General features: G+C 39.5%; 2 protein-coding genes across 4 annotated transcripts; one reads left to right on the top strand and one right to left on the bottom strand.

Moving 5' to 3' along the window:
- Positions 1–1,891: 1,891 nt before the first annotated feature.
- On the bottom strand, positions 1,892–14,593 carry LOC135234200 (elongation factor 1-alpha 2). The gene is made up of 9 exons (XM_064298547.1): positions 14,507–14,593; positions 12,225–12,333; positions 8,531–8,720; positions 7,444–7,623; positions 6,690–6,986; positions 5,092–5,242; positions 4,481–4,737; positions 3,293–3,527; positions 1,892–2,251 (listed from the first exon to the last, which is right to left on the bottom strand). Exons 3-9 carry the CDS (start codon positions 8,672–8,674, stop codon positions 2,124–2,126), a joined length of 1,392 nt encoding a protein of 463 aa, XP_064154617.1. The 5' UTR covers positions 8,675–8,720; positions 12,225–12,333; positions 14,507–14,593; the 3' UTR covers positions 1,892–2,123.
- Positions 14,568–21,278, top strand: mrgbp (MRG/MORF4L binding protein). Of its 3 annotated transcripts, none has more exons than XM_064298549.1 (6): positions 14,568–14,703; positions 15,661–15,782; positions 15,887–15,968; positions 16,138–16,212; positions 16,367–16,403; positions 19,544–21,278. In XM_064298549.1, exons 1-6 carry the CDS (start codon positions 14,568–14,570, stop codon positions 19,620–19,622), a joined length of 531 nt encoding a protein of 176 aa, XP_064154619.1. In that variant the 3' UTR covers positions 19,623–21,278. The 3 variants fall into 3 exon arrangements, with proteins under 3 accessions (XP_064154619.1, XP_064154620.1, XP_064154618.1); XM_064298550.1 differs by having other exon boundaries at positions 16,367–16,514; positions 19,544–19,680; XM_064298548.1 differs by lacking the exon at positions 16,367–16,403.
- The last annotated feature ends 2,298 nt before the right edge of the window (positions 21,279–23,576 follow it).

Raw genomic sequence — 23,576 nt, 5'->3', positions numbered from 1 at the left:
CCATTTCATTGGGAAGCAGTTTTATTCAGAAACGGTTTTGTTTTACCCTTTCTTTTGAACCTACACGTAATAAATATACCTGATAACATCTGCCTTTTTTATATGAGTCCTTTGGAGAAGGAATAAGAGGAATAAGAGCGTAGTGGGGAGGGGAGGGGGGCTGTGGTGCTTATAAAAATATTTCCCTGTCCGTAGCAGGGTAATCCGTGAACATTCCATCTTTTATTCTGGCTAAAGCGCATCAGAATCCCCTTACTGGCACAGAGGCCCGTACAGGCCTCACACAGCTGTGCCCCACATGCACAGCGTTCCGCAGCGAGACTGGCACAGACGGGGGGGGGGGGGTTCGTCCACAGTGAGATTTACTACACCACTGGAAAGGCAGTGCTCCTACGATTTATGGGCATAGTGCACTCTCACCATCAGACCAGCACTCTCCTCATGAAATCTTGGTGGAGCTGCAGACGTGGTTCATAAATGGAAGGCTTTGGTTTATTACAATTATCACATAATAATTAGTTAGTATTTTAAAAGCATATTGTCTGTAGATTTTTATAGTTCCTTTTTAAATTATTCGTATTGAAAGCACACAGAAGGCTACCAAGTACACCTTACTTCTTTGTAATTAATCCGCAGTTTGTCACCCGGGTTTAAAATTAACCGATGGCTGTCAAAAGGGTGTAAATGTTGCAATAAAATCTTGGTTTGGATTTGAGTCACCTCCAGTGTTTCGCTCTGGCCTGAGGTTGCACCAGGCAGACAAGCTGTTCCACTGGCCCAAGTGTACATAGCTACATGGACAACTTTCCTGTATATACAACATTAAGGAAAGTTATGATATTAACAAGTTCTGCAAGTTCTAAATGAACTAATATCAGCATAATCTCAAATACAGAACTACAACATGTTTTTGAGTATTGTAATGTAAAAAGAGTATTGAAAATGCAATATAATAATGAGATCGCAATGTTCAGAGCTAACTAAATGTCATATGAATCAATTAGCTGCAATGAATTAATTTTAAACAGGGAGCCAACAGGGAGCCAACACTTAAGCATAAAATTTAATTGAGAGATATCCTTTTCCACAACACAATGTGCTCATCACCAAACCGAGACATTGGTTTAAATTGGTCAATAGGGAAGCATACCACGCGCTGGTCTATCATTATCTTCTCCAGCATCAATTGTAGATTTAATTGGAAGAGATTCCTATTCAAGCACCTATAAGTCATAGCTATGCTTTGTATTTTTACTTTAATGATTCAATGGTTATGGTGTTTTTAGCTAAATGAGAATAGATCATCGAAACACAAAGGCAAACAGTGTAATGTAAATATGGAGAAAATATAGCTTTTGAAATTCTGAACTGCGCATTCAAAGTCGCTCTGAAAAATGGCTGTACACAGTTCAACAGTGTTTTTTTTTTTTTTAGTCATCACAATTTTCATCCCAATGTCAAGAAATTGCTTTTCAGAATGAACAACAAATCCAAAAACCAAATTACTTTTTAATGTTTAGTAGTTACTTCTCTTCTTTTATGCTGTTTTGAAATTTAAATAATTTTATTTGTTAACAACCGAATCAATGATTTATTATATTGAGTACTGTGCAAATATTAGTACTTATTTCCTCTCTAGCCTGGTAGTATGAGGCAGGTTTATACAGCCATATTTGGCAGAGGACTGCCCTCTAGTGGTTAGTCTGCATAGCACATTGTCTTATGCAGTTAGAAAAAACTCTATTGACCATTCCTGTAATTGTAACTTTCCCCAGCAGCCCCCTGAGAACCATTTATTTAAAATAAGAGCCATTCAACCCTTTTGGGTGCCCAGTTCACCCCTGAAAGACTTCTCCCAATTTGTACTGAAATAACAACGCCGACAGCAGTGTAGTGCTTGGACCAGTTTAATGGTAAAACTCACAAGTAGCCTTTACAAATGCATGGGGCATGCTTTTCCTCTTGAAGAACTTCCATTGAACTTTGATGGTTAACATCCAGTCATTGACAAAGAGTGTGTTACAAGCACATGTGTGGGCATGCCCGGTGGGGTGGTGGTGCTGGCGCTGGGCGTGTGGCTGGAGAGTCTGAGGTGAGGTGGTCCTGTTGCGCCACTGCTTGATTCATTTGCCAGATTTCTGGGCTTTCTGGGCTGACTTGGTAATCTTGCCGGCACCACTGGTCTTCTTCTCAACATTCTTAATGACTCCAACAGCCACCGTCTGCCGCATGTCTCTAACAGCGAACCGACCTGTCACAAACAAACACACAGGTACAACACACACACATACGTGCATGCGCATGCACACACACACACACACACACACACGCATACGTGCACACGCACGCACACACACGCAAAGAGATTTGAGGAAGCAGTGACCAGCTAATTCACAAATTGTCATTCTGTCTTACTGACCAAAGTCTTGGGCCCAAGACCAAATTTTAAGAATCACTATGGTGATTTATTATCTGATTATATGACTAATCAGATTCATTATCTGATTCTATGATCGGTCTCATCTGATAATAATGGATTGCATGTGCATGTATATAGTCTAATTCCATTTCATTTCCATTTCCATTTCTTTCATTCTTTTTTTAGTGATGCATATTCTATCAGCCCTACTCAGCCTGACATTAGATTTCCTGCACTGGATAGATGCCTTGGACTCAGACAACTAAAGTACTGGGCCTGATTAGAATGAACCTGCATGGATGTAGGTTCATTCTAATCATAATGTTCTAATCATAAACTGAACGATGTTGTTGCTGCCATTCTCAGCACAAATAAGCCCTGGACAACCCATACTTTAATCTGGCTAGGTTTAGCATAAAACATGACTGTATTGCTGCATTAGTGCAGATATGAAAAGAAAAACAAATACGCAATTATTTTTTGAGTATGAGCTCACTGAGCTGCTGCAAGCACTTAAACACAGAAATGAAGTGCAGAGACTCTTTTCTGTACTTCAGCAGAAATCAAAGTAATCTGATACAGTGTTTGAAATGAACCAGGCTGACTGTGTCCTTTGCCTCCGGCATTGTTTGTTTGCAAGCAAACCGACTTTAGTGTGGAGAATAAGAACAAGATGTGCTTGCTTACGTGTTGGTCGGAGGCAATAGAGGAATTCTGAAAAGTGCCTCAGTAGCTTAAATTGGGTAATGACACATGAATGACATGGAAGCAATTAGAGCAGTTAGAGTTCCAAAGGCCAGCGGTGCTGCAGGAGGCCATGAGGCCAAGGGTCTGGATGAGGGGGGAGGGTGGGGGGCAGGGGTAGGGACTCACCCAGGGGTGGGTACTTGGAGAAGCTCTCCACACACATGGGTTTCCCAGGTACCATGTCCACGATGGCGGCGTCGCCGGACTTGAGGGTCTTGGGGTCGTCCTCCAGCTTCTTCCCGGAGCGGCGGTCGATCTTCTCTTTGAGCTCGGCGAAGCGGCACGCGATGTGCGCTGTGTGACAGTCGATGACGGGGGAGTAGCCTGCGCTGATCTGACCCGGGTGATTAAGGATGATCACCTGGAGCACAGAGAGGCCATCGAAGAAAGAGGAGGAAAAGAAAGGTATAGAGGAAATAAGAAAAAAGACAAAGAGAGTCAGAAACAAAAAGAAAAAGACTGGGGTGGAGTAGTCCCAAAAAGACAGCGAAGGAGCCAAAAAATAAAAGAAAAGGCAAGAGACAGCAAGAAAGAGGACGAGGGCCACTGACTGAAATAGCAATATCAGTCCATACATTAAGTATTCACATCACAAAGAAAAGAACTGAACAGATGTAAAAATCAGGAGGGGGTACTGATGGACTTCAAGGGATAAAAGGAATAGTTAAAAGCATAGGTGCCTGAAAATGATTTGAGAAAGTGAGAGACACTAGAAAGTTATAACCTGTTAAAAGATGTACTTGCACTGTTTGACCAGTTTCAGACCAGTAGGACTGTAGTCCAGCAAGGTTTTGTACAGGTGTTTGGTCTTTAAACCATTACGAAGATACAACTGGGGAGTGCATATTCAAATATGGCTATAATTCAGACCACAATTAATTGAATAGTAATTCCTTTCAAAACTCTACCTCATATATATGTGCTTGTAAACTTTTTATAAAGAGTTTTAAGTAACAGCTCCAGAGTGGGAAAAGGAATTATTTATTTATTCACTTTTCCAGAGGAACTTATCAGGGCATCATTAGCAGCCTATTTTAAAACGATATGATTAAAACAGTGATTGATCTTACTGATACTAGTACAAAATTTGCTGTCCACAATGTTTTTGTATTGCTCACAGCATTTCTTTGTAAATGTACTTGGGATTCATTTGAATGTACAGTACATTGTCTGCACTCAGAGACTGTGGCCCTCCAGGAATTGGACCCTTGCTGTGCCAATCAGTAAAGTTACTAATAGCAGATGGATGAGGGGATAAGAGAAATGCTGGAGGGATTTAAAGGGCTGGGTGAGCTGGACGGGGGCCCCCCTGACCTGGGCTGTGAACCCCGAGGCCTCCTGGGGAGGGTCAGACTTGCTGTCCCCACACACATTCCCTCGCCGGATGTCCTTCACAGAGACGTTCTTCACGTTGAAGCCCACATTGTCACCGGGCAGGGCCTCATTCAGAGCCTCGTGGTGCATCTCAACCGATTTGACCTCTGTGGTTATGTTCACGGGGGCAAAGGTCACCACCATACTGGGCCGCAGGATCCCTGTCTCCACCCTCCCCACTGGTACCGTCCCAATACCTGTTATAGTTTGGGAAAAAAAAACAGCACTCATATCCAGAAAAACCAGCCAAAACCTTTTTTTTAAAAAAACCTTTAATTTAGTGTATGTGTGTGTTGGCTCTGATTCAAAATATGTTTGATGTTGTTGTTTCTAATTCTTTTCATGTGCATTTTAGGTTATTGGTTCACAACCTGGTCATGCACATTGGTTCAGGACCTTAACATGGGTGTGAAGGTATTTCACAACTTCCAAAAAGTTCACAACTTCCTTGTGTGTGTGCAGAGGTGCCTGCTGTGATCCTCTACACATGTGCACGAGAGCGTACAGAGTTCTCCTCCCCGTGAGCTGTGTGTGACCTGCGGCGTCCGTACCTCCGATCTTGTACACGTCCTGCAGGGGCAGGCGAAGGGGCTTGTCCGTGGGCCTGGTAGGGGGCATGATGGTGTCCAGGGCCTCCAGCAGACTGACCCCACTCGCATGGTGCTCTTTCCTGTCCAGTTTCCAGCCTCTGAACCAGGGCATCTGCAGAAAGCATGGGTCAGACACACACTGATCAAAAATGCAGCAAAGCATCACGCACGTTGTACCAGAGGGAACTTGCTTTCATTTGCCATCAAGAGCTGTTTAAGGAGTGATGAAATGATGTGGTAGTTCATAAGACTGGCACAGTGATACTATTCCCTTTTAGTCAAATGGTGGTTGTAAATGAGAAATATTAACTGTCTATCAGTCAATGTGTACATAACAACCATGTGAACATTTTTTTCCCCAAAAGGTTAAAATCCTTACATCTAAAAATAATTTGACACCACTTATTCTCATTTACACCTGAATGTTGTGGAGACATCCTTCTATTATGAAGGGAATTGGGGACAACTAGTGGACAGCGGCAGACCTGCAACTAAAAAACACGACGGGAAATTCTATGGAAGTACTGTAAGCCAAATGACTTTGATATTTGCTCCATACTTGCTTCATACAATAGCCTACTAACAACCATCCTGTTATATAGTGACTTAATTATTTCTATTTCAAAAGGGTTGACATAATTATAAGTGTGTTGAAAGGTCATAGTTTCAGCCTGTGGGTTTATGAAATGCAATCATTTACATTCTACAAATAGCTGTGCAGCAACCATAAAAATTTCAAATTAATTCACACACATGCACAAGTGTGAGTTCAGTTTCCAGTGTTGTAAAAATAGTAACTTATCCACAGTAATTATTTCCCCGGGAGTTGCTGCTGACCTTCATTTTTCATTTTTATAAGATGAAAAAGAGACTGCCCACCTACAATCAAACAATCAGTTCAACTGCGACACAGGTGCTCTGGGGTGTTTTATGTTATAAAATTGCTTCCTCTAGCTGTTACGGTTTCAACATTTCAACTGCACTAAATTCCGGACACATATATTTCTTCTTTAATTTCTGTAATGTTCTATACAAATACATATAATGTATATTCTAGCTTTTTTAAAGCAATGCAGTTTGCCACGGTTGTTCAGGCTACATTAGTCTGAAGAGGACAACTGAAGGCAGCAGCTGCTACTGAAACACGTGCCATGGGATGTTCCCAGTGAACTAGGGCCTTGTTAAGATAAATAGACTGGAGGCACTTCACTTTATAGCACTAAACACCACTGACATTTCAGTGACATTTCACTGTCACACTTACTTTTATGTCTCCAAATTACAAGGTACACACTGTTCAGGTAAGTGCAAATTAGCATTGCAATTTTACTACATTTTCACCTTTTTACATTCACTTTTTCCTTTCAAGTATGTATTATACCACTAGATACCCTCTTAAATTAACTGCCCTGAAATAAAGCCACTCTCTTAGTTTTTGTGAGTCAAAATTAATGAACCGACTCAATGTAAAATTAATGAAGCTCACAGTTTGGGTAAATTAAACAACAAAGAGAAAAATTGTTGATGGAGCAGCTGGGGAATGGGCATAGGCAACTCACATTTGGAGATGGCTCTAGCATGTTGTCACCATGCCAACCAGAGATGGGCACAAAAGGTACAGCAGAGGGGCTGTAGCCGATCTTCTTGATGTAAGCGCTGACCTCCTTCACGATTTCATCGTACCGCTTCTCACTGTAAGGAGGCTCCGTAGAGTCCATTTTGTTGACGCCGACAATGAGCTGTTTCACTCCAAGTGTATAGGCCAGGAGGGCATGCTCCCGCGTCTGCCCATTCTTCGATATCCCCGCCTCAAACTCGCCGACCCCGGCTGCTACAATGAGCACTGCACAGTCTGCCTGCAAATTGAGGAACAAGCAATCCCATCATGAAGTCACTCACTACAGAATGTTGCAAACGCAATTGAACACAAAAACGGACTTCTCTGACGCACTCAAGAGACAAAGAATATTTTCTACATGGCAGGCCACACAGTAAAACAGAAAATAGTGCCATTCATAAGACAAATCATTCGGGAAGCAGACCTGACAAAGAATGTATTTGAAATGTTTTAAAGAACTTCAATTGTAGCAATTGATCGAGGTCTGCTTTGTTACTTTTCAAAAACACACTGACCTCTTGCCTTTTTAAGCACAATGCAGGTATATGTGCATAAATAAGAGCTGGTGGGATACATGCCAGCTATGTTTCACGAAACAGACCGAGGTGCCTTTAAATGCACCTCTAAGCTCAAGTATTTTGGGGCACAGGTATCATAGAGCATGGGTGTAAAACAGGTGCACAGTCACTCTGTACCTGAGAGGTCCCTGTGATCATGTTCTTGATGAAGTCTCTGTGCCCGGGTGCATCGATTATGGTGATGTAATACTTAGTGGTCTCAAACTTCCAGAGGGAGATGTCGATGGTGATCCCACGCTCCCGCTCGGCCTTCAGTTTGTCCAGCACCCAGGCATACTTGAAGGAACCCTTCCCCATCTGGAATGCATGAGGAGAGTGCAGTGATTGATGAGCCCCCCAACCCCCCACCCCCCATTTGCTCCCAGAACACAGGAGAAAACCCACACTAAAGAGCTGAAAGGCTCTGGCAACTCTTATCACCTTTGATTTAAAACTTCAGAATCGCTGTGTTCTCAGATCAATAGCTGCTCGATGATTAACCATCATTTAACTTCCAGGGCTAAATATACATTCCGCAGACAATTTTCCTACTGCAATTTTCATGTAATGGTTCATTGATCAGCACCATTGCTGGGCCTCTATGAAGCGAGTCCTCTGAGCCATCTCTAGAAATATATTCGCTATAAAAGCAATTAAACCAAAGCAAAACAATAAGGAGAAAAAAGACGCTGTATAGTAGAGCACATATAATTTCACTTAATAAGCACTGTAGTGTTGCCTGAGATCTTATCTGTCTTTATAGAGTATGAGACTGCAGTTAAGAGTCCTAGACTGTGAATAAAAAATAATCTGGGCTCCCAGTCACAGTGTGGCATTATAATTCCTTACCCAACATGTTCAGGCAATTGTACTTTATTTAGAAAGAAATCTCACTACTACTCTCACAAAATCAAAAATAAACGCCCCAATTGTTTTCAGTAAATATCCACATTGGGAACAATATACACTGGCAGTTATCCCTTAAATCCACACCTAAATCACCAAATAAAGAGCCCTTTATCTTATGATATACATATGAAACATAACTTACTTTACACATTACACTTTCACATTGATATTCATGAACTTTTATGGGTATGACTCCAAAACAAATTGTAAGAAATATAGTAATTACAAATGACATCATCAGAAAACTGCATACTTGTGACATAGGAGTATCCTCTGAAACACAGGTGAAAAGGTTCTACCATAAAGACCTCCCTACCTCTGCAGCCTCCTTTTCGAACTTCTCGATGGTCCTCTTGTCGATGCCTCCACACTTGTAGATGAGGTGACCAGTAGTGGTGGACTTGCCCGAGTCCACATGGCCAATGACCACGATGTTGATGTGGATTTTCTCCTTACCCATTCTGAGACGTGAAGAGTGGGCTTAGCTTTAGGGTTTCAAATCGGCGCTTAAAGCCAGACAGAACAAAAGGACAAAGGTTTTTATTAGAAATGACAATTTGCTAATTGCATTATATTTCTGCATCACTGCTCATTACCCTCATCTGCAATCGTAACACTACTGCTATGCTTATGCACTGTGTGTCAGTGACTATTTTCTATGCGACAAGCTGCACAGCACACTACGGGAGAGCTTGGAAGAGAGGCACACCTCTCACTGGGAGGACCTAATGTTGTGGTGTGGCACTCCAGCAAACTTAAACCCACCAATATATATATGTGCCATAAACATTATTTATCTGCCTCAAAATGCTCATGGCCAGCCAGGGGTTAATTATACCACATTAATTGATGAATAGCATTAAAACCCAGAAGACCATCAGGCTCTTCGAGGATCCCTGCTCTATAGTATACACACAGCAAATATCAATCCCATTTCTGGCATGTAACAAACTACAGAACAATAAAGTAGGGCAAAGAAGAAGGATGTAACTTCAGAAGTAAGACATAATTAACGGGGAACTGCTGGGTGGCTCATCCTGTTTAGACACTGCTCAAGTGTGTGGATGTGTCCCATAGCTGGGTATAAAATTCTGATGGCACCAAGGGCGGCCAGCAGCCTGACTGGACAGAGTGTAATCGGCTCTTAGTTGGAGTTTCATTGCTCACTGGTGACCTCCACTGGCCAGTTGGGTGCCTACAGTCTGCCTGAGCCAGCTGTGCATGATGTGCACTCTTCAGAAACAATGGGTGCTTTCCAAACATTTTTTTCACCTCTTTGCTCCCTTTCCTTGCCTTCTTTCCTAGTATGGAAGGCCAAACAGGTCAAAATGTTAAATTAACATCTGGAATCACACATTGTAAACATAGACGCATTCAAATCGCTTATCTTATTCATCCTTTGTCTTTGAGGTCCTTGATGGACTTGTCCTTCAAAGAGTTAGGACCTAGGAGGCTCCTATTGGACTCATATGTACTGTTGGGGTTTAATTAACGCTGGACATTTTACTGTGTGTATAAAAAACACAGTATATGGATCTATATAATGTCTGGAATAAAAAATATATTTCTCAGCCCCACCCCCTTGCTTTAACTTTGTTTGTGTTAAATATCTGGGTTGTGCTTTCTGTAAATTTCATTTTCTGCATGGTTTACAATCATAAAAATGTAATCCTGCCAATCTTCTTTATATCCTCATGGGGGAGTCAGTGAGACCAAAGTCCTTAGGTGGCAAGGTACAGGCAGATTGTGTGCGTCTGTCAGATCCAACTCCCCCACTTCAGCTGTCACCAACATAAAAAGTGTCAGCTTCCCTTTACTCTTAAGATTCTCAAGAACCTTATAGTGTGTACTCAACTTTACATTATCTAAAAACATGTATTTTTAGTCATAGTAGGCATGGATGGTCACAAAATGTTCCAGTTGGCATCGTGGCTTACAGTGCATGCCAAATTACATCCCAATGAAACAAGGCTGTGATCTACTGTAGAAATCCACAACACAGAAGGTGAGGCAATTTTAACAAAAGACAAGAAACAACACAAGTAATAATGGTGGAACTGTTTCCTGCTGTCTGTAGGTTCAATCAAACATAACCAAGAGCTGCCATAATTCTTAAATGATTTTTCACACGGAATAAAATTCAACAGACAGCTGTGCTATAGTTTCATAATTCTAAGTAACTGTCTCACAAAATAGCTTTGGAGCTATTATGCATGACACATACTCTCCATTGCAAACTAAGGACTTCATGTAGGTGTACCTTACAAATACTACCCAATCAGGCCTTTGGTGTCATCAGATATCACACACATTATTAAGCTCAGTAAATAGCTACTGCTCTAATGCACATCATATTTGATGGCATTCCTGGTTCACCAATCCACTGCCGACAAGGTTTAGATTTCCCAACATTCAACAGTCAGGCAGATGTGTTACAATTAAAACTATGCATTCATTCTTTGTCCGCCATGCAGATCATGGACTTAACATCAACATGTTGATGTTTTAGACTTATTTCATACTTTTCAAATTAAATCATTGAAATTATCAGTTAACATTATTGATGAAGTATCTGTTAAGGCATTGATATTTTCTTCAAGGCAGTTTATATATACAGACAATCAAAATCACACACAATGACATATGGGAACTGGATGTTACCTCATTCAATTCAAACTGGTGAAATTCACATGAAAGAGAAATCAGCACTGCTTCCTCCAACATTCTTGAACAGGATATATTTTTAGATACTGTCCCATATTAGACAGAAGCTGTATCATAAAATTAAACAATGTGTTTATGTGCTATAATTTATGAATATTATTGGTGTCTGCACAATGGCAGAAGCAAAACAAACAGGCTATATACATACAAGAGGCACATGAGCTGACAAAGAAACACTGAAAGCCTTTCACCAATTATGAAATATATCAAATAAACGTGTCTGGGAGATCAGTCTGAATGTTCCTGAACAGGGTTTCATTTTGTGAAAACATTTAATGTCAAGGTTATTTATAGACAGGTATTAAAGCCAACATAATGTCAGATATTATAAAGGCATAGATACTGAGATAAGCAATGACTTATTAATGTCATTGCTCCTGTCCTTTGCAGGGGATTATCTGTTTAATTTTCAAACTGCTGATGCTGATTTCAGATGAAGAAGATTTAAACAGCAATATTATTATTTCTATTTATATTAGCATATGATATGCATAGTATATTCACACTATTAAGTTATATTCATAGATAAGAACAATTAATTTACTGTTTTAAAAATAACAGCTTTATTCAAATTAAAACCTAATAATTCAAACCTGATAATTAAAACCATGATTCGTTTCATAAACTTAGCACAAATCCACACCAAAGTATGCTATGTATAGATATGTTGTTTATTGATCATTTCAAATGGCCTTGAATAATTAAATATCATTACCTATTCCAGCAACTGAATAACCCAGTCTATGAGTTGTACAGCCAAAGACTAGGGTTAACATATTACTCTACTGGGTAAGTATATTTACAGTTTGCTCAGTAAAACATTACTAACATACAACAGGCAAAAAAGCTTGTGTCTTAGTTGCCATTGTCTGGGCTTGAGCAGACAGGCAAAAGCAGACAGGAGCCTACTGTGTGTGATGCTTGTCGTGTCAGGAATGCTAATAGATCAATCATGTTTACTATCGATGAGCGCCAGAAAGTTTCGAGAGCCACTGACAACAAATTTTCTCTGCAAACCTCTAAAGCATAACACTGGATAGATTTATCCTATTTCACATTAACAACCATTTTGTGTTTTAGATAGCCTTCACTGTTTAAGATTTTTCACCATCCGGGAGGCTGTTAGCTATTGCGGGATCACCTGCCTTCAAAATAACATCCACAGGTTAAGAAAACCTGACAAAAAACCTTCACTGAAACACTGGAATTCGGTTAAAAGAATTTGACACAATATGGCACCCCTCGACCCCCCACTCACCCCAAAGCTGAAGGCAGATGCCCCTTACCTGTGGCTGCGACCTCAGACAGCACCAGCTATACACTGTGGCCCAGGCAGTTTTATGCTCCTTGGAGGGGATGGAAGTATTGGCTGTGCCTGCGCAATGCGGGCACCCCCTGCAATACAGCAATGCGGTAGCAGGGATGGAACAGCAAAGACTGCAGTGAGGGAACTGCAGCAGCACTGAGAATATTACACAGGCAGAGAGAGGGAAGGAGAGGGACTACAAGAGAGAAATAGCTAAAAACCCAGTGATTCAGCAAAGCAATTCACAATCCTAACACAGTGACAACATCTGTATGAGCCAAGGCAAGATGCAAGCATTAGCTGATACATCTATGAAACAAATCACATGAAGACATGAATCACATGAAGGTATAAGCATCCCTGTGAATTCTGATACCACACAGAGGTGAACCTGGCAGGACACTGAGGGAACACAAAAACAGTTCATCCATTCTTCACACTGCATGGAGGGTAGGAAAATGTTGTTCAGTCAGTGTTCATTTCATGACTTTTAATGCTGAGGAAAAATTATGGGCATCTTTAGATAAGACATATAGATAACCAAGTACTTTAAGGTCATCAAAAGTTTGCCAGTGCTTATCATTTACAATGTCACACTGCTTAGAAGAATAAGAAAACTTCTAGTGGGGATGCTAAATGTACGTTTACAAGAGCATACCTAATATGCATTTAAGGACATTTTCAAAATCTATTTAGCAAATAGCACTTACTATAAATAATATGTGACATATATTTTAATATGTCTAGAATAAATAAAATTGTTCACCCTATTAGTTTTGAGTATTTGTAAGATCAGTGTTGTCACAATCCTTAGTTTTTCCTCTGAGTGGAATGGCAATCCAGTCAATGTATACCAATGCCTTTTGTCATTGTATCAAGGGTTATGGAAAGAAGGGTTGGTTATTTTTATAATAGAAACAGTGAGGTGGACATCCTGCAACTGGAAAGTCCCTGAATGACAACATTACTGCTTTTATATCCTGTGCCACCATTCTCATCAATTTAGAGAAAGGTTCCAACACTGCTGACCACTCCATCCCCATCCACAATACTGCAGAACATTAGTGTATCCAAACACTCGTTGGCCTGGTTATCTAACAGCGTGAAGTGTGTCAAGTCAGAACATCCAGTCTCTCAGACCCTGCATATCACCAGTGGGGTTCCCTAATATTCCATTCTCAGTACCACTTCATTTTACAATAATATTGCCCATGCAGCTGACTCTTCACTGCACTTGTACTGTTGACATTCTATTTGTTTTTATTTTAATTCCCACTCCCTGCCCCCACAAGTAGCATTTTTCCTTTTGCCTAGTCATCATTGCAACAACAAAAATGTTCTTAATTGGCCTACCTGCTAAAAACAAAAGGAAAATAAAGATTTAAAATAGAGAGCTGGAATTATATTTTTCTCACATGACATTTTGGACATGTCCCAGTAAAATTAGGTTTTGCAAGCATCATCCCAAATAATACAATATAATATGTTCCATGCAAGGTTGTGAAACATTTACCCATATTACGGGGGATTATGGTATCATGGATGTTATACAGGCAATGGGTCATATCTAATATAGGGATTGATTACATAGCCCTGAATATTACCAACTCTGATTTATGTGTAGGGTACATATGGTATACAGACCATGACGAGTAGTAGCACTGCATACAACTCTCCTTAAATTGTTTTAAACTATGGGACATAATAAAGCTCACAATTATGTCTCGTGTCATAACATGGCAGCGGTACAGAATTTACAGTTATTTAACAAAATATGATACGAAACAACTTCGTATCAATTAATGTTCACACTGCTGATGAGGAAATATGTTATTCGTCTAGAGCTTTAGGTGTGGGAGGATGCATGAGTTCCACACTGTTTTCGCATTACTTGTGTCTGAGCTGGTCCGTGAGCAGAGGTCAAACAAATCTTATATTTCTGATGCAACAAAGATATTATATTTAACTATTTAATGGCTGTTGAGTACACTATATGGCCAAAGGTATGTGGACACTTGACATCCAACATCTCATCCAAAATGATGGGCATAATATAGAGTTGGTCCACTTGTCGGTAAGAATACATTTTATTACAGGGCCTCCGATATTGCTTGTGTCGAAAGTGCTGGGACGGAAATAGCGATAGATTTACTTCACCGTCATATCTGTCCAGAATGTGAACAAGCCAGGCATTCTTCACGGTCGGGAGAAACTTTACGACGACGTTACATTAATACCAACCGTAGCTGTGCGTGTACGTACCTTTTGAGTTGGAGGCGCTGTTTCACTGTTTCGGTCCATCTCGACAGTCGAGGACAGAGAAATGGGAGAAGCAGAAGCTGTTCAAACAGACGAAAAACAGGCTGATTCTGGTATCAGTCCAGTTGAAGAGTCGGTCATATGGAGCCAAGAGGTGGAGGTGTGCCTTTTCCATGCTATGTTGGGTCACAAACCCGTTGGTAAGATTCTTAACCCTGTTAATCTTGATAGCAAGCTGTGGTCCACAAGGTTTCATTACAAGGCCGTAAAATCCCCGGGCATTCAGTATGCATTTGAACCGTGGTAAGTGCGCGAGGCAGTGACAACAAATCGGTTTTGTTTCGCTAGTCTATGCGCGTTTAATCGTAGTCGGGATTAGCTGTGAACACACAAGTATGTCTTGTAAATAAAGCCAAGATCGCTAGCTTCTTATTTAATCAGAACGTGCAATCTCCGTACAAAATCAGAGGGCTTAAGAGAGCTATGTTAAGTTAAATAAGGTTGTATTTGTTGAGTAAAAGTTGTATTGTTGGAAATTGTACCTAGCCAGTTGGCTAGTTAGTTTAACAATAACCTTCGGCCGCTGGCTAATCAGCTAGCTAGCTAGTCTAACTGTAAATAATAAGTTTCACCATCTCGGGTATAACGGTCTTTCCACATATATTGCTGATAATAACGGAACCGTAACTTCAATAACGAACTGCCTGCATTTAGCTAGGTTGCTGACAGAATTAACATTAAAGCGATCGACAGTAGACTAGCTAAATTGCTAATACCGCTACTAGTTGTCTAGCTAGCAAGCTAGCTAATGACAATGCATGCTAAAGTAGCTGGAGCTCAGCATTGTTCCTGACTCGTTTTGTTTATTGATCATGTTTACCGTGTGTGTGTATGCAGTGCATTTCAGACGTATGCATGGTTTACACAGCTATTCGCTAGCTGTAGACTACTGTATTTCGGTCTATGCTAGGTTTAGCTAGTACTAATAGTAACGTACAAAGCAGGACTCCAAATAGGCCAGTAGTAGCAGGAGCATTGCTTGGCATTCTGGCCGTAAACAATAGACAATGCGTCGGCTACATTGAGGTAAGTGCATTTAGCTAGCAACTCAGTTATTTTAGGTACTTGAATAACGTTAACTGTTTCTTTTTTCTTAGGAGTAAATCGTCACTTTCACATGATTTGCATACGTGATAAATTCAGTCAGAATATTGGGAGACAAGTATCGTCAAAAGTCATATGGGACCACCTTGGAACAATGTATGATATGCAAGCTCTGGTAAGTTACACAAACCATCAAATAGCCCAGATGGACTTTTTTTTGCTGTGAAGGCAAGAATTTCGATATCTCTATACTATTATAATATGTTTTGTGTGTTGCAGCACGAATCAGAAATCTTGCCCTTTCCCAACTCTGAGAAGAGTTTTGTTCTGCCAGATGAAATTATACAAGATGTGAAGGAAGGTAATGAACAGTACTGTATATTTAAAAATGACATTAAACACGACGGTACCCAGTAAACCAATAAAATATATTGCAGAAGGCTGTCAGAAACTTTTGATGTCGTCCCCCTTTGTTCATTTAGAGGCCCAGCCACTACAACAGACTTACAATTGTTTTGCCCCTTTGACAGGTAAGCTGGGAGCAGAAGAGGAAGTGAAAGAAGAAATTAAAGAAGAAAGAGACCCGCCTGCAACACACGAAGAAGGTTCTCGTCTCACATATTTATTCTACATTTCTATACATTTTCTTCCTTTCTTTTTTGAAGTGAGTTTATTGGCTGCACCAATGCGGCACTTTGGCACCATCTTCTGGCACAAAGCAGTGTCCCTCACTCTGGTCATTTATGTCTCATTTTTAAGGTCTGGGTCCCAGTTTGGCTGGCCAGGATATTGAGAGGTATGGACAGAAGAACACTTTCACTCTGTTCCAAAACTCCAACATGACCTCAGTACAGACCAGCTCATGACCAAAGGCCCTTTTAAGTGACTGCAAAGTGCACAAGACAATGTGCGTTTTCCCCCCCTTAGAAACAAGATTTTCATTACAGTGGAGATATATAAGAAGCATGGCATGTGGAATCTTCGATATGTTCAGGGGATTCAATCAACCGCACTTAGACTGTTTAAGGACATATGCAATTAAATCAAACTCTCTGGATTAATTTAGTGCCGTGTCTCAAAGACTTAGAATCACAATTTTTTTAAATATGGCGACTGGAAGAGGTTTGTACCAATTAAATATTGTGTTTATGAAGCACTTGACACCATGGATTGGTTCTGGTGGGCACATTTATCGCATGCTAAATGAAGTGTTCTTTGTTGCACAGGAAGATTTTATACAGTGGGAAAATAGACTGTTACTCCTTCAAGACGACTTTCTGCTGTCCTGGTACTGTAAATAAAAAATTAAGGCGTTAATTTTGTTTCATTGATTTCATTTGATTACAAAAATGCCCAGGAAACGGTCAACTTTGATTGTGTTTGTTACAGATAATATGTGTAAGCTCTTTTTAATCTTTAGGCTTCAAAATGGTTGGATTTGGTTTTCATTGCCACAGCTCTTTTTATTCATTTTATAAGCAGTTTCATTTACTTTTAGCAAATGTTTTTGTTAATGACAGACCTGTGTGTGGCAAATGTAAGTGAGATTGTTGGAGTTGGAGATGCCACAATATAATACAAGTATGAACAGGCACCAAAACTTCATATAGATAATTTAGTTGCATTCGGTTTTCCTATAGCAGTAGTTGCCATACAAATAGATTTTTTATTATTTTTTTATGTAGATAAATCAGCATGCATTTTCAGGCAACCTGTCATTGCAGTATTGTATATAGCTAACTTATAAGAATCAGAACGGAATGGGGAAAACTAGAAAATATATTACGATTGTATGGGATACTGTAACCTAATAAAATTGTAATGGTTAATTCCAATTGAAAGAGGTTTTGGTGTGAACAACCTATTTTCACTTGCTACTAGTTTCCTTTTTTTTTCTATTACATAACCGTTTTATGTATACTAATAATATTAAAGGCAAAACTGAGAATAGACTAATATTTAATGCCTTTATTTCTAAAATGTTGCACAAGTTCAGTATCATGATATTCCCCTATTGGAAAAATTGTTAAACCCATTTTTTCATTATATTTTATGAATTGTATTAAAACAGTGAGAATTGTGATGTTGGAGACAGGCAAACTGATTCCGTGCAAAGGGTGAGATCACTTGCTCTTTAAAAAAAAAAAAAAAAACCTTCTGCCTCAGTTGTAAAGTGTTTCAAGTGCTTGGTTTCTTATGATTGACAATTAAACTGATTGCGTCTGTTTTGATTGATATATGTCATTGAACAGTCATAAGTGCATTTGATTGAATTCCCCTGATTATCCTATGTCCTGGTGTACAGAAGGTTCACTAGACAAAATGCCTGACGATTGACTGTAGAGCTAATGGGAGGTGTTGTCCAGAGATACAATACGCTTTTCTGCAGCAGAAGTATGTTTAAATGAGCTCTGAACCTAATCATCTATCTGTACTATTATTAAATATTGATATCTGCACTGCACTATTGGCAACTCACTTCTGTTATTTTGTGATATTTTCCATCAATATGGAATTACTAGATTAGACTAAAATTCAGATGGATTTGCGCCAAACTGCTATATGGCTAAAATGGAAGAATACTAGTGGCAAAGCAGCCTGTTATAAAATCAATGCATCTTCCATCATAGATGCAAATTCCATTTGAATTTTGACAAATATTAATGTTCTTTACTCTCAGTATGAATGTAAATATCTTTGTTGAAATGATCCACACTGAATGCTTGAAAAACCTTTTAGTGTGGATCATTTATGATTTTTTATGTAGTTACTGAAAATACTTTGGTCTGTGTAATGCACCTATAAACTTACTTGCTGAAAAATCATAGTCCACTTCTGTTGAACATGATTCTGGTGAATTTATTTTTGGAATTGCTGCCGCATGTTCTGAAAGTGTTGATGGCTTTTCTACACGTAAATACGCTGGTTAGAAATTTGCTTCTAATTAGTGCACCTGTGCTTTCTGATGAAAGCAACATGTTGATATATTTGAATCTTAAGCCTGCCATTCTATAAAGATACTGTTTATAGTTCTTATATTAATGCAATTATTGTATTTCTTTGCTATGCACATCCGTTTTTAATCTACAGGCTTAAATGACTATAATGTGCTTTGATTAAAAATTCAGTATTGATGTCCAGCTCTCAAACTGTTAATGTCCATCCATCGCCTTTAAGGTGTGACTCTAATCTAGTCATTTTATTTCTATGTTTATCTAATTTCAGTAATTCTAAGGTGTTGTGGTTAGTACACAATTTTTTCCACAACCTGTTTTTGTTATCTACGCTGCTCTAAATCCTAACTGTTCCCCATTGACCTCCATTCGCAGGAGAAAGGCAACCAGTTGGAGCTATTTTATCTTTCAGGTGTTTGTAGTAGGCAGCAAGGAAAGTTAATATCAGCTGAATGCCCCTTACTGCTTTCTGTAGAGATGCACACCCTTTATACTGAGTAACTAGCTCAGATTTTGTCTTTTTTAACTTATGGATATGGCTGTGATGGTATAATTCTGCCCTTGTTGGCAGGTCAAATGCTGCTTAGAGTTGTTTCTGATTCCATAATATTGATTTTCAAAGGGGCACTCAGTTTGAACATTACACTCAGGATAATCTTTGTTTTGTTGAAGACACCAAGAACTTACTAGATATATTGCAATTAGAAATGCTTGATATGTCAGTCTGCCAGTGTTTTTTTTGTTTTGTTTTTTACCAGGGTGTTTTATTCATTGAATGACCATGGGTTGGGTCTTATTGTCTCTCTTAAAATGTTTATTTATGTATTTATTAATTAATTTTGTAAACCTAAATGTGAAGTTGTGTATAAAACCTCAGGCTTGATTTTGAATTGGAGGGACTGAATGAAACCCCCTTGAGAGCCCTTGGCTGTTGTGTACGGTCTGACTTCCTGCATCGACTGACCTCTCCCTTTTTTTGCAGGCAGCAACTCCTCAGTGAAGATGACCGAAAAGCCCAGCAGCAAAGACAAGGAGAAAGACAAAGAGAGGGGTTCAAGTGATAGTGGGACGGACAAGAGGAAGAGGAACCGTGTGACTGAGAAGGTGCTCAGCTCCAACAGTAACCCCTCCAGCCCCGGTGGAGCCAAGCGTCGCCGAACGTAGCCAGTAGGGGTCTCTGTCGAGCTGCCACTGCCGTCGGCCGTGACGCAGCGGGAAAACCTGCACTCAGTGCTGTTCTGTGAGGCCGAGGGTTGTGAAGAGTGTGTGCTAGAATGCGTCATAGCATGGAGACTGAGAATCTCTGCAAGAGGCCTGATATCTGCTTGGCGGCAGTGGACACTCAAGTGTTTTGAATATTCCATTCAATCACTGGGGAAAAGCAGAGCTGTAGACCCACAGACGGATAGCTTCTGTCCAAGGCAAACGCAATTGTAATTTTGCTGATTTGCTCGATGATGCTATTTGTGTTATGGTGGGCTGTTCTGTCATACTGTGAAAGGTTTATTGTAGGTACTACTGCTGGTAGCTAGCATTGTCTGTGACCCAAATGTCACTGAAGACTTAAATTGAAAATGATGACCCCGTTTGGTTTATAGTTGAAGAAATGGCTGACTGCTTCCTACAAAAATCAACTGTTGTAGTTACTGTAGTTGTAGGATTGCTTCATTGCTTGTGCCCTACCTGTTTCCTTAAGAAGGGATTGAGACATTTGAAAATCTATGGCACTGAGTAGCCACACTTTACTTCCATCTTCCCTTGAAGTTAACCTGATAATTGCAACTAATTATTCCATATCATTTACACAGTTGTGAATTTATGCTTGTTGTTTTCCAGTAGCACAGAACTGGGGGATGGACTGAAGTTTTCTTTCACTAAGTTTTCCTTCTGCCTGTAGACTTGACATGACCCCTGTCATAACCATTTATGTGAATTTTGGCAAAAACTTGACAAATCGTTGCAGACTTCACAACAGTAACGCATTGACCTTATATGTATCATATATATGTGACAACACCGTATACCACATCTATTGCACACTGTTGATAGATTGGCGTAGATGGATGTTTAAATATGCATGCATGCATGGTCTTGTGTTGTTATCATCTTATCAACATCACTTGCTATACAACTGCCAGGGTATTTGCCATTGAAACGTGAGTGATTATGAATAGTTCTTCAGGGGCTGTGTCGTGAGTATGATACAGTAGAGGGTTGTTAGTGAAATCAAAATGGTACAACATGGTGGACCTTAAACTGACATGACAGCTGTAGTGTAGGACAGTCACTGATCATTTCTTCTGTTTTCATTAAGTACTGTTTGAAGGCTGACTACTTGATATGTGATTATACCCTGTAATATAGCCAGTAATCTTAAATGATGTTTTTTTATTTAAAATTTTAAACTCCCAGTCAATTTTCACTGTGTTCATTCCAGAATGAATAAATGGGAGGTTGAAGTGCATGTTGGGATGTAATGATGGTTTAATTGTTTTTGCGAAACATTTATGGGTTTGTTATATCTGACAATTAGTCTGTAGATGAACAACAATAGAACACTTGTGCGACTAACCATCCCTTCATAAAAAACGAAATTCAAGAATAATTGCACTCATTCTTTATATTGGCTTTGGACCTTTTATGTTTGAACTTTATCATTTGATTTTTTTATTTATTTACCATGCTCCATGCTAATGTCTTATTAAATTTTAATTTTATGCTGTTGGTTTGTGTCTTTATATCTATTTCCTATACTGTGAACTATCACTATTTACTCTGCAATATTTTTTTTATTTCTTGAATGGGAATACAGCCAAGCCCTGGTTAACATGAATTTTAATGAGTTATCTGCTGAAACTTTATTCAAGCGGATACAGTTTAGAATAAAGCATCCTATTAGGGATGTAGGAGTGTCCAAAATGTAGCATCAATTTTGGGTCAAAATCAGGTGGCAGCACTGCAGCACGGCCATGAACTGCATTAGCCACTGGACCTGTGTTACTGTTGCTTCATGTTTTTCACATTAAACTAGCCGTGTGCTTCATCGCACAGGTACACCCACACACACAGGATTACATTTCATGGGCTGGCCTGAATGGTGTAATTCTGAGAATATGGTCTCTTCCCCGCCATGTTTTTGTGATCTTTGTCTTTTGTTACAAATGCACATTTCATATGTTGGCAAAATGACCTGCTGCATATGCTTTCCTCCTCCCTGTGAAGGATACTACCCCAGGCCTCCATAGTACTGGTGCTTTTCCCAACTGTGGCTTCATGTGAAATCTATTATTCATCATGGGGATAATTTCATACTGGACTGGGAAGTTTTTTTTTTTTTTTTTTGGTAAGTCTCAGGTTTATAATTATAATTTATAATTACAATTCTTACTATGTGTGTTTTAGCTGAAATTGAAGTATAGTGTATGAGTAGTAGGCTATCATCTGTAAAATGCGGTTAGAGTTGTCAGCTGTAGTTTCGCCTGGTCTGCCACAAGGAGGCATAAGATCCTCAAATGTCAGCAGCGCCTCCATGTTTGTATTATTTACTAACTGGGACACTTGACTATATGTTCCATAATTGAAATGGTTACCGATAAAATTACTTTGAACGGTTAAAAATAATATTATACAATACAAAATTTTGTATAATGTCTGAAATTCAGCCAAATTCACTGGATATGGCTTTGTAAGACCATTTTTAAAATAACTTTGATATTGTATTTACTTTATTTAAAACATACTATTTCCACACGTAGGGCTAATAATGGTATTTCCAGGGAATTCCAATGTTCTTAAAGTGTTTGAGTGTTTCACAAGCATGTGTTTAGTTTTTGCATTAGTTCTAATAAAAACAACAAACATGATTAAAGTATGCACCAAATTTAGAATCTTAAGATCAACAGAATTATGCAGCGCTAGACCAGCTGTAACATTTTATTTTGGAAGAGCAAGGGTTAAACCGTTCTCCATGACCAGCGGCAATCCTGAGTAAGATTTATTTTTTTCTCCCTAGTGCAATGTTGTTCCAATTCCCCTGCAGTGCGATGCACACAGCTGCAGCACTAATGTTTTAAAGCGAAGCCAGTGTGCGATTGTGTTTGTGTGATAGCATTGTGCCAAGGGCAGCGAAGGGCAGGCGGGCCCAGACTGAGCGGCGCCTCGCCACACCTGGGGAAGTTCAGGTTAAATAGCTCCACATTCCTGGGCGCACAGCTGATTGAAACATTAACAAACAGTAATCCGTGAGCCAGGCTGCAGATGGGCTGGGACTGCAGCCAAGAGGGGTGTGCGTGTGTGTGTGTGTGTGTGTGTGTGTGTGACAGAGAGGGAGAGCGGGAGTGAGAGAGATTTTTTTTTATTTATTACCATATCTTCTGGTTAGTATTTTAATTCAGGGCTAAACATAGCACAATGATTGTTTTGTGATGAATGCAATGTATTTTAACACACATTCTAGGTCTGTATATGTATAGTGTGCATGTGTGTGTGGTAGTATAGCAGTAATGTGCAAATGCATTATTTTGTTTGACCCTGTGATTAATATGGAAGCTGTCCAAAACTGGAATATGACAGCCATGCAGATATTTTCTTATTTTCTGTCAAGATATGTTGCTTTATAATTGGACACATATCAGCACTTCCCGAGTGTAGTCAAAGATGACAGCTTGACATTAATTTGTGAGATCTTAGAAATGTTTTCATGAAGTGGTAGTATCCTGACAGCAGTTTCTGACACCAGCAGCATGATTTCAAAAACTGTTTTTAATTGGTCCTTCAGGAGACATCAGTTTATAATCTCCTTAGTATAATATTTGATTATATTTACACTGTTTTTGCAAAAAGCATGCACTGTCTTATTAGCCTACACATACCCTTAAATTTCCCATCAGGTTATTTTAACTTTCCATGTGTAATATTTTAGAGAGCATGCAAGGTGTGAAATGCTTTATTTTCAGTTACACTTTGCACCCAATTAAACACACACACACACAACATAAAAAAACAAGGAGAATGAG

This window comes from Anguilla rostrata, chromosome 11 (genome assembly GCF_018555375.3).
Source record: "Anguilla rostrata isolate EN2019 chromosome 11, ASM1855537v3, whole genome shotgun sequence".
NCBI lineage: Eukaryota > Metazoa > Chordata > Actinopteri > Anguilliformes > Anguillidae > Anguilla > Anguilla rostrata.
The sequence above is the reverse complement of the archived record's forward strand: the minus strand, read 5'-3'. Positions and strand labels throughout refer to the sequence as shown.

What these genes read in the sequence shown, in the direction of transcription:
- LOC135234200 (XM_064298547.1), bottom strand. Translation starts at nt 8,674, where the DNA reads ATGGGTAAGGAGAAAATCCACATCAACATCGTGGTCATTGGCCATGTG. An exon ending in TCGAAAAGGAGGCTGCAGAG is followed by an intron (nt 7,624 to 8,530) that starts GTAGGGAGGTCT and finishes CATGCATTCCAG; the next exon opens with ATGGGGAAGGGTTCCTTCAA. An exon ending in CCTCGGGGTTCACAGCCCAG is followed by an intron (nt 3,528 to 4,480) that starts GTCAGGGGGGCC and finishes TCTGTGCTCCAG; the next exon opens with GTGATCATCCTTAATCACCC.
- mrgbp (XM_064298548.1), top strand. Translation starts at nt 14,568, where the DNA reads ATGGGAGAAGCAGAAGCTGTTCAAACAGACGAAAAACAGGCTGATTCT. An exon ending in TATACAAGATGTGAAGGAAG is followed by an intron (nt 15,969 to 16,137) that starts GTAATGAACAGT and finishes CCCCTTTGACAG; the next exon opens with GTAAGCTGGGAGCAGAAGAG. An exon ending in GCCTGCAACACACGAAGAAG is followed by an intron (nt 16,213 to 19,543) that starts GTTCTCGTCTCA and finishes CTTTTTTTGCAG; the next exon opens with GCAGCAACTCCTCAGTGAAG.